The 12666-nt window shown below is 50.2% G+C and overlaps 1 protein-coding gene across 1 annotated transcript in view; it reads left to right on the top strand.

Annotated features, from left to right (window-relative positions):
• ajm1 (apical junction component 1 homolog) overlaps positions 1 to 11573 on the top strand; it is a 49088-nt gene extending 37515 nt beyond the window's left edge. The window contains exon 2 of the mRNA XM_039764438.1: positions 8278 to 11573. Within this exon, the coding sequence (XP_039620372.1) occupies positions 8333 to 11572 (3240 nt within the window). The 5' untranslated portion in view covers positions 8278 to 8332 and the 3' untranslated portion in view covers position 11573. The remainder of the gene's footprint in view (positions 1 to 8277) is intronic.
• Positions 11574 to 12666: the final 1093 nt, after the last annotated feature.

The following is a 12666-nucleotide window of genomic DNA, read 5'->3' on the forward strand; positions in this document are numbered from 1 at the left end:
AAATTTATGGAAATGCTAACATTTCTCAATTTATTCTAGATGCATCATTTAATGCCCGAAAGAGACACAGCCGTGCATGGATACAATGGCCTGTACAAGATTAAAAGTCAGACATGCAAAATATACAACTTATAAAATGATGACAGTAAATACCTATGCAGAAAAGTGTAAAACTTTTGGTCTGCGCATGCATAGTATCAGTGAGTAGATCATTTCGACGGGTAGGATGTTTCGTCAGAACACCGGGACAGAGGCTGCGGGCCGAGGGGAGGATGAGAAGGCGTGGTGACGTCAGGGGCGGGGACCTCCTCACTCACGCGCCGGTCTCTGTTCGAGTGTCTCGACCTCTCGCGACGCTTCGGAGTGGACTTTGCCTCCGCTTCACTAGCGATGCCTGTTTGTTTATTGATTTTTAAAGTTTGTCCTGTTTCTTTACTAGCAGCCGGAGCCGACGGGAACAGCTAGTAGATAATATATTTATTTATTTATCCGGCTGTCTATCTATCTATATACCTACATATGGGTGTGGGTGTGTTGAACAAGGTGTGTAACACAGAAGGTGTTGTATTTAAGAGTGTAGCAGATTCTGTGTGTGTGTGTCTGTCCTGTTTGTGCATTAGTGTGTCACTCTCTATAAATGGGATTGTGTAATTCTATAGGTGTGTGCACTATGAACACGAGTTGTGTGTAATTCTAGGTCTGTCAGGTCTGCATGTGTGTGCGCTCAGGTGTGTAAGCAGTCAAATGCTCGTGTTTGTCCAGGTGTGTGTGTGTGTTATTTATGGCTTCTCATAAGCAAAGGGGGTCTGCCTGTGTGTGTCTAATTGTGTCACTTTGACGTTTGTAATACAAGCTCAGGGTCCGCTGTTGTCTTTCTTATCTTCTGGATCAGGTGGTTGTGGGGCACCACTGGTAGGTCACGAGTTGGTATTGTTTATATTGGAAGATGGTCACGAGGTGAGTTCAGGTGGGTCACACAGTGTGCCACAGGGGCGGCTGCTCCTTGATTCACCAAAAACTTCATGTAGGCAGAACCCTTCCCACTGACGATTGCACTCGACTCTCCTTCACCTGAGGGACCCCCACCGCCCCCCTACCACTCTTACAATGAATTCACATTCGCTGACCCTCCCTGGTGTGTTGATTAGACTTCGGAGGACATCCAGATAATCACGCATGAGCCATTTCATTCACCAGGGGGAACCTAACCAAGCACATATATGATGGTGAGTCATGTGGGATTTACCCAGGGGGACGATGTCTCCCCCCTGGTTATATTGGGTGGGGGTCACAACATTAAAAAAAAGTTGCAAACCACTGGTGTGAGTCATAAAATGAGTGTGTGTGTGTGTGTGTGTGTCAGTCAGTCACTAGATGGACGGCCGCTCTGCCTGTGTGTGATCAGCTCAGTCCAGGTGTGTATCAGCCTGTAGAACAAAGTGGGCTTGCCAGAGAGATTCTGCCTTTGTGTGCCCAGTGGTGTGTTTGGTCACTTTGTAAAAACACAAAGGTGGGCTTCTTTGGTTGTGTAATGACAAGCTCGGCGTGTAACCAGGATGGTGGCTTCTCAATATGTGTGACTTGTGACTTGTGTCTGGTCCACTATTAGTAGTCATGTTAAAGTCAGCGTGTTTACCTGGCACAGGTGAGTTTGTCTGCCCAACGTTAATAAACCCCCAAAGTGGAGATGAGGCTGGGCAGTGGGCAAGGATGTACACCAGCTGGCACTGATGCAGAGGTGTGAGGAGGTGGGTGGCACATCAACACTTTGATGTTGAGACCACAAAGATGCTTCATGTTGCATTCTGATTGGCTGGTGGGCCTCCATGGACCCCCGGCTCATCTCTTTCTTCATTCTCACTTGTGCCCCCGCTGGTGTCTCCTGGTACTACAAAACATAAACCGCTCTTCCCTACTGTCTCTCCTACTCTCCCTTTTGGTGGGCACACGGGGGGTCTCTTCTGTGTGCACAAAACTGGGATGCTGACCTGAAACAAACACCGCCTCGCGTTCCACCATCCCAGAGGGAGGTGAGTGTGCCCCCCGAGTGTCTTTGTGTGTGCCGCTCGAAGCGCTGAGCTCTTAATTACAGTGTGTTACTGCTTTCGCTTTTTTCTTTTCCATTTTTCTTCTAGTTCTTTGCAGCCTATTATTAGCAGGTTTTATGGGGGGGGGTCACAATGGGGGGCTCTCATAGAGAGCCTGATTCTTTGTCTGATCTCTTAGGCTCATGAAGCGTTGCTATATGTCATGCCATCTTTATTTTTTTATAGTACCTTTTGCCACAGTCTATGACAAAGCTTGATATTCATTCAGAAAATCAAAGATGGCATCCACTGGGCTGTCCATCTGCTGCCACTTCTGCATTAAAGTGCCCATTGAATGCACAAATGACCACCTGTAAGGGGAAAAAGAGCAAAGTGAGCAAAACCCCAAAAAATAAGAACTGAAACACCCGAGGTGGACCCTCCTAAACAGAGGCCAGGTCACCCACCTAGTCTGGCGCGGCTGACCGCACTGCCCAAGCAGGTGATGGGTGGTACGAGAGGAGCATGCCTCAGATAGGGAGTGCCCAAGTTCTCCTTTGGCACAGCTAGCAAGGGGCACTACTGTGTGATCCCAAGACCTGGGCTGAAATCCCACCGCTGCCACCATAGGAAGGGCAGACAGATGAGAGGATGGGGGTCATCCTAAGAGAGAATTCTGGGTATCCACTCGTCTTTCTGACTCGGATCATAAGTGAACCGAAATTGGTGCTGCTACCTGCTGGCACCCGGACACACTGCACTTGTGATTTCTGCCCGCTCCACAGACCCACGGGCATCAGTGGAGCACGGATCATTAGCTCATAAGGGGCAACTCCGAGCCCCCCGTTTTAAGTCCAATTAGTCTTCTCCTAAAGATAATGAGGTGTGTTTGTGTCTGCTCTAATTGAAGCTTGGCACAAAGGAGACAACTCCTGAGCGTTCACGTCTCGTCTCCTAATTTATCTCATCTCCTTGAGGTAATTATCTTGTCCCGCTGGCTTAGCTTATAGACTTGTGCCGAAAATATTCATTTCCATCCTAATTTTAAATTTGCACTTTTTTAACCATTGATACTCCTGAGCATCATACACAAAATGGAGTGTGCAAGTCTTTTTTTATTTTATGTCGTGCCTTTCACAGAACGCGAGGCACTTTACAAAGCAAACAGGAATCCAATTTAAAACAAACCCAAAGAACTTGAAGCACACCACTCCAGAACTGAGCACGAATAACTGATGGGCCTGTTTAAAAATGACCAGACCGCAGCACCTGATTTTGTCCACTGGGTGGCGCCATTTCCAGTCCTCCCTTCTGCTTCTCCTGATGAGAACTGAAATGCCAGCCAGCCAGCCATTGTCCAACCCGCTGAATCCGAATAGGGTCACGGGGGTCTGCTGGAGCCAATCCCAGCCAACACAGGGCACAAGGCAGGAACCAATCCTGGGCAGGGTGCCAACCCACCACAGGACACACACAAACACACCCACACACCAGGGCCAATTTAGAATCACCAATCCACCTAACCTGCATGTCTTTGGATTGTGGGAGGAAACCCATGCAGACACGGGGAGAACATGCAAACTCCACGCAGGGAGGAACCAGGAAGCGAATCCGGGTCCCCTAACTGCGAGGCAGCAGCACTACCACTGCGCCACCATGCCGCCCACTGAAATGCCAAGTTTGACAATTATATGTTAACAGTGTGTGGTTGTCTGAAGGAGCACTCATTCTTTGTTTTATATAGTGCCTTTCAAAACACCCAGTGACTTAATAGGAACTAAACATACAAAAAAAAAAAAAAATACCCTGGCAGGCAAATCAGCAGTTCGGCAGAGCATGGAGGCTCCAGAATCCTGGGTTCAAATCCTGCGTGTGTAGAGTTTTCATGTTCTCCCTGTTTTCATGTGCTGGATGTCCATTAGGACAAGGTTAATAGGTGAGTGGGCCCTACGGTGGACTGGCACCCCCATCCGGGTCCATCCCACCTTGTACCCAGTGCTGGGAGGATAAGCACTATTTCACCAGTAACCTAAACCGGATAACTGGATTTTTGAAATGGATGCATGGAAGTCACCAGTTAGACAAATCCCACCTGGCTGACCCTCATCACTGGTGTTATATTTGCTTGCTTTACTGAGGGCAAATGCAATTAAGCGGAGTTCTGCTGTCTTTATGACGCACTACAAATGCTGAGTGTGCCATACCTTCTACAGCCAGCAGGTGTCTCTATTGTCCCACAGAGAATCTGAGATTTCTCATTGACTGACTGGCTGCATATCCATCAGGCCACTGGCCAAAGTATCCTTATATCGGGGTTGGTCGTTTTGTGCCAGTGCCACTTTGAACCCATTACTCTGCCACACCGTCTCTTGATAAGCTCATTTGAGCCCCATCTGCTCCTGATTAAGGAGTTAAAGGCACATCTTCAACTGTTCTATATAGCGCCCCTCAATGTCTGGCCTAATTAAATTAATGGGATGCCAGGCAACTAAAATTTAAAGGAGGTACAGATGAACAGCACCATGGCTGGCATACTGGTTTGTGCCACAGCCTGACCTTACTTGTATTTGGAAGTGACTGGCACCTAATGGTTTGGTCCCTTCCTCCCACCTAATGATGCCAAAATAGGCTCCACCCAGCGTGACCCTGAATTGGATTAACGAGGTTTCAGAATGTTATGCATTGGAAGTGGCTGGCATCATGTCCTACCTTGTGCCTGGTGATGCCACCGCCATGACCCTGACCAGCTTTAAGAATGTTATGTATTTGAAATGCCCGGCTTCCTGTCCACGGTTGGTTCCTGCCTTGGCACCCCTGGGTTCAGAAGAGGCTCCACACCACATAACTGTGAGTTGGGTGATGCAGGCTTGAGAATGTTCAGCATATTGAAAATGATTGACATCCATCCAGGGTTGGTTTCTGTCTTGTGCCTGGTGATGCCAGGATGGCCTCTGCCTCATGGTGATCTTAAATTGCGTTAACTAGACTTGGCAGTGTTATGTATTTGAAAGTGACTGGGCTGGTTCACTCTTGGAATGTTGGATTAAGCGGGTGTTTGGGTTGTTACATATTTTGTAAATGACTTATCTGGGTTGGCGCCTGCCTAGTGGCTGTTGATGCCAGAATAGACACCGGCCTAATCACTAAATCGGATTGAGAAGATTGGAGAGTGCAACGTGTCTCGTCCGTTCCAACCAGCGATGCCAGGATAGGCCCCATCCCTGTGACTCTGAATTTGATGAACTAGATTTGAGAATCGAATGGACTGATATCCTGTCCAGGGTTTAATTCCTGTCTTGTGCCCGGTGACGCTAAAATAGGCTCCATCCTTGGCTTAACCAAATTTAAGATTGGTGTGCATGTTGGCCCATTCAAGTTTCATTCTTCCCTTGTGCCTGGTGAGGCCAGGATATGTTTAGCCCCAGAGATCTTGAGCTGGAGAAAGTTATATATTTAAAAAATAAAATGGCTGGCATCCTCTCCAAGGTTAGTTTCCTACCTTTTTTCTGGTGATGCCAGGATAGCCTTATGAATCTAAATTGGTAAAGCAGGTTTGAGAATGCAACGGATTTGAAAGTAACTGGCATCCTGCCCTGCCTTGTGCCCAGCACTTCCAGGATGAGCTCCACTCCCCCTGTACCCATGATGGGCCTCTCATCCATACCTTGTACCTAGCGATGCCAGAGTGGGCTTAGTCTAGGAGACCTTGAGCTGGATTAATCAGACTTGAGAAAGATGAATTTTAAAAAATGGCTGCCTTCCACCGTGGTAGGACCCTGAACTCGATTAACCAGGTTTGAGAATGTCATGTGTTTCAAAGTGACTGGCATCATTTCCAGGGTTGGGTCTTGTCCTGCGCCCAATCCTTGCTGCTCTAGGCTACAGCTTCACTACAGCCCTGTTCAGGCTAAATGGAAAATGGATGGACGGATTTGAAAATGACCAGCTACCCATCCAGAGTTCGTTCTTGCCTTGGCACCACTAAAGCCAGAATATGATTCGTCCCTGAATTGGATTAAACAGGTCTGAGCATGATATGAATTTTCAAAATGACTGCTGTCTTTCCAGGGTTGGTATGCGCCTTGTGGCTGGTGATGCCAGGATGGCCTCAGCCCCTGAGATTGTAAATTGGGTTAACCAGACTTGGCAGTGTTATGGACTTAAAAGTGACTGGCTTGTTGGTCCTGCCAGGATAGGCCCCACCTCGAGTTGGATTAACCAGGCTTTAGATTTACAAGTATTTTGTCAACAACTGGCCTTTTGTCCAGGGCTGGCTCCTGCCTTGTGCCCAGGGATGTCGGAATAGGCTCCATGACTATGAAATGGATTAAGCAGATTTGAGAATGTAATGAATTTGAACATGACTGGCATCCTATCCAGGGTTTGTTCCTGCCTTCTATCTAGTGCGAACAAGAGAGATTGTGAGAGAGAGTGAGAGAGCGAGCAAGAGAGAGCGAGAGAGTGAGAGAGAGCGAGAGAGAGTGAGAGAGCGAGCAAGAGAAAGTGAGAGTGAGAGAGAGCAAGAGAGAGAGATTGTGAGAGAGAGCGAGCGAACGAGAAAGCGAATGAGAGTGAGAGAGAGAGTGAGAGTGAGCAAGAGAGAATGAGAGAGCGAGTGAGAGAACGAGACAGAGATTGCGAGCGAACGAGAGAGAACAAGAGAGAGAGTGTGAGCGAGAGAGAGTGAGAGAGCGAGCGAGAAGGCAGTTAACTCTTTGAGGGCTGAATATTTTTTCCAAAAAAGCACACAAAGCAATGGTTTCACACATAAGTCAACATAAACCGTCTGTTGCTATATGCTGTGGCTGCTGTTGGCGTATGTTCGTCATCTCTGGCAGCAGTGGCTACATGGGGGCACGTCGATGGTCAGCAGGAATGCACAGTGGACCAGCTACCTGGCTGTCTTCAAACAGCTGGTGGGTGGTAGTTGCAGTGTGACACAATCTGGTTTGTACTTCTTGACATTATAAGTGGTGTTCCTACCAGGGAAACATTTCTGTATGCACATCAGCTACACAAAAGTGTTCAGTGCCACAATCAGCTGAGGACTGATTAGATGATGCTGGTACCTCACTTCATTTTTGATATCCATCTTCAGATCACTTGCATCAAACTCGGAGTCCAACCAGTCAGAGTCCTATTCAACAAAATTACATAAAACGTCCATGGAGTATTTTGCTTTGCTCATTCACTTTGGTCTCTCGTCAGATGTCGGTGCCATTTTAGAGGTTGTTTTATCTTCTCTACTCATGCATGCATAGGAAATACAGGTTAAATCAACAAACCCATGTAACTTTCCTTCTAGCAAAGAAAGTCGTATTAAAACGTAAGGGTGATGTTTTTGCAGTTTACAGCTGATTACCGTCCTCTACTCCTGAATTATGACAAAAGTCAACATCAGCCCTGAAAGAGTTAAAGAATGCACCAGGCTTGTTGTTAAAGAGACTGCTTCGAGAATTGTTTCAATCTCGTTGTACTTAATGAAGACTTTTTTCGATTGGATTTTATCCTCCACTTCCCTTCTGTTTTTAGGGGATCAATTATTTACTGAAGGATTCTGAAAGCACTGCCCTTTATTTAATTTGGACTTTGTTTTTGATTGTTGTTTTGTTGATTTTAATAAAAACACTTGGCACATTGTAGTGCCTCGCTGTCGTGCTCATCGGTGACGGGTTTCAGGGCTCCCGGAAGCGAGACTTTACCTCAAAACTGAAATCTCCTCTCCACTCAGTTCCTCCTCACTTCCTTCATGCCAGAACTTGACTCATGCAAGGTTAGTTTTCTTGGTTGTTTATGGTTAGTTTTTGTATAAATTAAGGATTTTTCACAAGTTTGGACAGCCCTGGCCTAAGAGAAGGTTTATGGATGTGCTGAGAGGACACGCAGGTGATGGGTGTGACGAGGACAAGCAGATAAGGAAGAAGATGACCCGCTGTGGCGACCCCTAACGGGAGCAACCGAAAGAAGAAGATTTGAAAGTGACTGGCATCATGTCTAGGGCTGATTCCTACCTTGTGCCATGTGGTGCCAGGATAGGTGCCATCTCCTTGACTCTGAAATGCATTAAGTAAATTTGGGAATGGAAAGGATTTGGAAATGTCTAGTGTCCTAGCCAAGGTCTGATTCCTGCCTTGTACCCAGAGATGCCAGGTTGGGCACTACTACCCGACCTCGGATTGGTGGTGATGGGATTCTTTCTTTTTTAATCAATTGATGTTGTTGTTTTTTCTTTTTTCTTCTCTTTCTGCAGGACATACCAAGGTTAAAATGATCTGAGGGCAGCGACTCGAAGAGTCCCTTTTAAGATGACACGAACCGACCCGCCTGACATCCTCGTATCGACTGTGTATCGAGACATTACAGTGCGCCCATCCTCGACCCACGCCAAGCCCTGCTCCCCGTCCAGACCATGTGACAGCCGCAACGCCAGCACGCTGGAGGACAATCAGGAAACGTTCAACAAACGGCACTGTCGCAGCTTTGACTTCCTCGAGTCACTGGACGACCTGCGAGCCTCGGGCGCCTCCATGGAGTATCCGTACTGGAGGGCCGACCGACAGACGCTCAACCCGGAGGTGGCCTGGAATGCCCTGAGCCAGCAGGGCCACCTGCGCTTCTCCTCCCCGGATCTGTTGAACTCCAGGGTCCCCCTGCCACCGGCACCCGCCGACGCGCACCATGCCGCCGGGGAGGAGAAGAAGAGGACTCGTTCAAGGAGCGCCCCCCGGGTCAAGACCGCCTTCACCCCCGTGGCCATCGAGGTCTCCCCACCAACAGTGAGAAGGGGCAGGGAGGCCCAGCGTGTCACCCGGGAGGCCCACCGGAGAGCCGAGGCGTCCCCACATCGGGAGGCGCTGTACGCGGCAAGCCGGGCTATGATGAATGAAGTGCACCCCATCAAGCTCCAGCCGCAGCGGGGTGAGTCAAGTCGCTACTCGCCGCTCTTTGTGCCCGACTGCCTCCTCCAGAGCCACCCTGAGAAGCCCGCCACGAGCCCTCACGTCCGGTGCCGTGTAGACATCAAGCCAGACGAGGCTGTCCTGTACCACGCCGGAAAGAACAGCAGGTCCAGCAGCTTGAAAGCTGATGTGCCATGGCAGCGGTATTCGAGTGGAGGCAGCAGGGGTCTGACAGTGCCCCCTGGTCTTCAGGCGCCCAGCTCCAGGACGCCAACACCCACCGACTCCTACAGTGGAGACTACAAGCAGCTGTACCCGCTCAGCAGCGAAGGCTTCCCTCCAGCGGACGTCTTCCTGCAACAGGTGCCCTCATCTCGGGATGAAAGGGACTATGCAGGCAGAGAGCAGCGGGCATACTCCAGCTCCAGTGTGCCAACCAGCTTTTTCTACACAGAGGACACTGGGAGGCACACGACACCAGCCATCGCTGTCGGCTCCATATATAGTGAAGATCACCCAACCTATGCCAAGGTGGATCAGAGTGCACGCTGGGTACACACCCTGCCGCCACGCTCATATTACACCGACGAGCCAAATCGCTATCCTGTCCAGAGCTCTTACGCCAAGCCATATTCGGCCGGCGATCCATTCATCGTTCAGACAGCCCCCTCCAGGATGTACTATGGAGATCCGCTCCAAAGCTACCCGGTGCAGTCCGTCCCTTCCAGAATTTTCTACACCAATGAGCACATTGCAACTCCGCCAGAGCACCACGTACCCTCCAGGGCTTATTACACGGAACAGCGGGCAGCATATCACCGGCCCCAAATCCCGCAACTTCATTTCAACGACTGGTATGCCCCTGACTTGCCAGGCTATGCCACCCACCACCCTACCTCTCAGTTACGTGTTCAAAGACCCCGTCCAGATGCATCGCTGCCTACTTGGTACACGTCCAGTGGCACCGACCACCACAGGCTGGGCACCGACACCCGATACTACTCGAAATCGTGGGACAACATCCTGAATCCAACTGTCCAAAGAGAGCAGCCAGTACATCGGGGCCGCAGCTATGAGAACTTGCTGTCGCATGGCACACGCGCCCTCTCTCCAGATGAGCGGCGCCAGCCAGTGGTAGTCAACCTGTCTAGTTCACCCCGCCGCTATGCTGCCCTCTCTCTGTCGGAGAACTCGCTACTGGAAAAGGTCTGTACTGACGGATCGAGGAACGGTGGCAGCCGTCTGTGGTTTGTCACTCCCGAGATCACCATCACCGACAATGACCTCCACCCCAGCGGCTCCGGGAAAAGTCATCTGAACTCTGCCCACTGGGATCGGCCCAACAAGGGCCCCACCCAAAACGCCCCTCATCAAAACGTGCCATCCTCCGTTCCCGATTCTGCCAAAGACGGCCAGCCCGCCCGGAACTCCTCGCTTCAGCAGAGCCTGGAACAGCTGGACGAGCTGCTGGCTGACTTGGTCATCGATTACAAGCCTCCCGCCAGCCGGCGTCCCAGCGAAGACCTTCTGGGCCAGTTGAAGAAGCTGATTGACGAAGAGGAGGTGGACCCTTCACGTCAGCAAGAAGCCAAAGCCGAACAAGAGCCTGTGCCCTTGAAAGTGCAGCCCGCACCAGCCAAGCTGTGCCCACCAGAGAGCAGCTGCGATGGCCCACTGAAGACCCCGGAGGAGTGCTCGCCTGACCAGAGCACCGACGAGGATGACACCATGATGTGCTCCAACAGCAAATGCCGCCGAACCGAGTCCCTCTTCAATGCCTGCCTCTACTTCAAGTCGTGCCACAGCTGCTACACCTACTACTGCTCGCGGAACTGCCGGCGCGAGGACTGGGACACCCACAAGGAGAGCTGCGTTTACGGGCGCATCGGGAGTGTCTGCCGCCACATGCTGAAGTTCTGCCGTGAGAACGGCGAGGTCCACAAGGCCTTCTCGCGCATCGCCAAAGTGGGCTTCCTTTCCCGCGGCCGGGGTGTCCTCTTCTTGGGCTTCCCCAATCCGGGCTCAGCAGACAACTTTCTGCAGTTCGGCCTGGAGAGCCTCCTGATGTCGCCGACTTACCTCTCGCTACGGGAGCTCGACAGCTACAAGGACAACCTCGGCAACTATGGCAAGGAGCTCCAGGATGCCGGCAAAGAGTACGACCCCAACGAATGTTTCCTCCTGAATGTATCCATTGCAATCGGGGAAAAAGTGCCTGACGGGCCGTCGCCTCGAGTCCAGGCTCCCACCGTTAGGAAGTACGCCAAGGTGGCGCTGGCCTCCTCCAGCCCGGAGAAGAAGATCTTCAAAAAGGAGAGCGAGATGGAGACCCTCATCCTCACCCCACCCCCCGGCATGGCCGATATCGATCAAGACGGGGAGGAAGGCCGCAAGGCCAGGGAGATCTGCTTCATCAACATCCAACGTGAGCTGCGCACCCGGGGGGTGTTCCTACGCCACGAATACCCCGACATCTATCAGCAGCTCTGCGACTTCGTGGAGAGCAATAAGAGGTTCACGCCCACCACCATTTACCCCCTTGACAAGAGGACTGGCAAGCAGTTCATGTGCATGATCATGGCAGCCTCGGAGCCGCGGACGCTGGACTGGGTGGCTGCACCGAACCTTCTGGACGACATTATATAGCGGGACTCTCTGGAGACATCTTCTTGAATTATATCCAGAGGCGTATTTTGCTATGGAGACGACACACCCAAACAGTATTATTTGTCCTGGAAGATCAAGGCCAAGTGTTGTGGCGGTTGCAGCGTTCATCCGGTCCACCTGTCCAAACACCCCCCCGAACCCCCTCCCCACCTCGCACCCCACCCCCGATTCATTTATGGCATTTTTGTTTGGGTGTGACCAGAAACCAGGAGACCAAATTAAGAGTCTCAGGATGTATCCATGACAACGAAGACTGGGCACATGTGCCAATGGGCTCTTATTCTGCACCCATTTGTGGATTTCTATTCACGCCAAAAAAAAAGAGCTTCTTTGCCTGTGCCCTCAAAATGTCATTATGTTTTATAGTCTCGTAATTTTATAAAAAGGTGTAGATTAATATTGAAATATATTTTTAGTTCATTTAGGGTGGCATGGTGGCACAGTGAACATGGGTTCAAAATCCCGGGCTGATCACTGTGTGGTCGTTTGCATGTTCTCCCCATGCTCAGGTTTTCTTCTATGGCTGATAAATGGGGCACACTGATTGGAAGCTCCAGATTGGCCTATCATGAATCTAGAAGGTTCTGGAAACGTGCGATTGCTACCTTGTAGAGATATGGTCACGGTTCAGGCAGTGTGGAGGTTTTACGTTCTCCTCATGTCCACAGGCTTGGACCACAGTGGCTGAGCCCAAGTGGACGTTGCATGGTCTCCGCAGAAGGTGAGATCCATTGATTGGCAACACTAAATATGGGACACATTCTGACCTTCTGTGATCCTAGAATGGATCAAGAAGCTTCTGTATGGATTTGTTAATTTAGGACAACATCATGACGCGGTCAGGGTTGAAAATCCCAGCGTGATCGTCTTATCAGGTTGCATATTCTTTTGATGAGGTTGAGGCGGTGTGGATGTTATACATTCTCCTAATGTCCATGGGGTTGGATCAGTGTGGATGAACCCAAGTGGATGTTGCATGTTATCTCAATCCTCAGGTCTCTTCCAAAAACCAGATACTGTTAAACAGACAAGTAAGATTGGAAGTTTTGGGGGGATCCACCCCGTATACCCAA

Source organism: Polypterus senegalus, chromosome 9 (assembly GCF_016835505.1).
Source record: "Polypterus senegalus isolate Bchr_013 chromosome 9, ASM1683550v1, whole genome shotgun sequence".
Lineage (NCBI taxonomy): Eukaryota > Metazoa > Chordata > Cladistia > Polypteriformes > Polypteridae > Polypterus > Polypterus senegalus.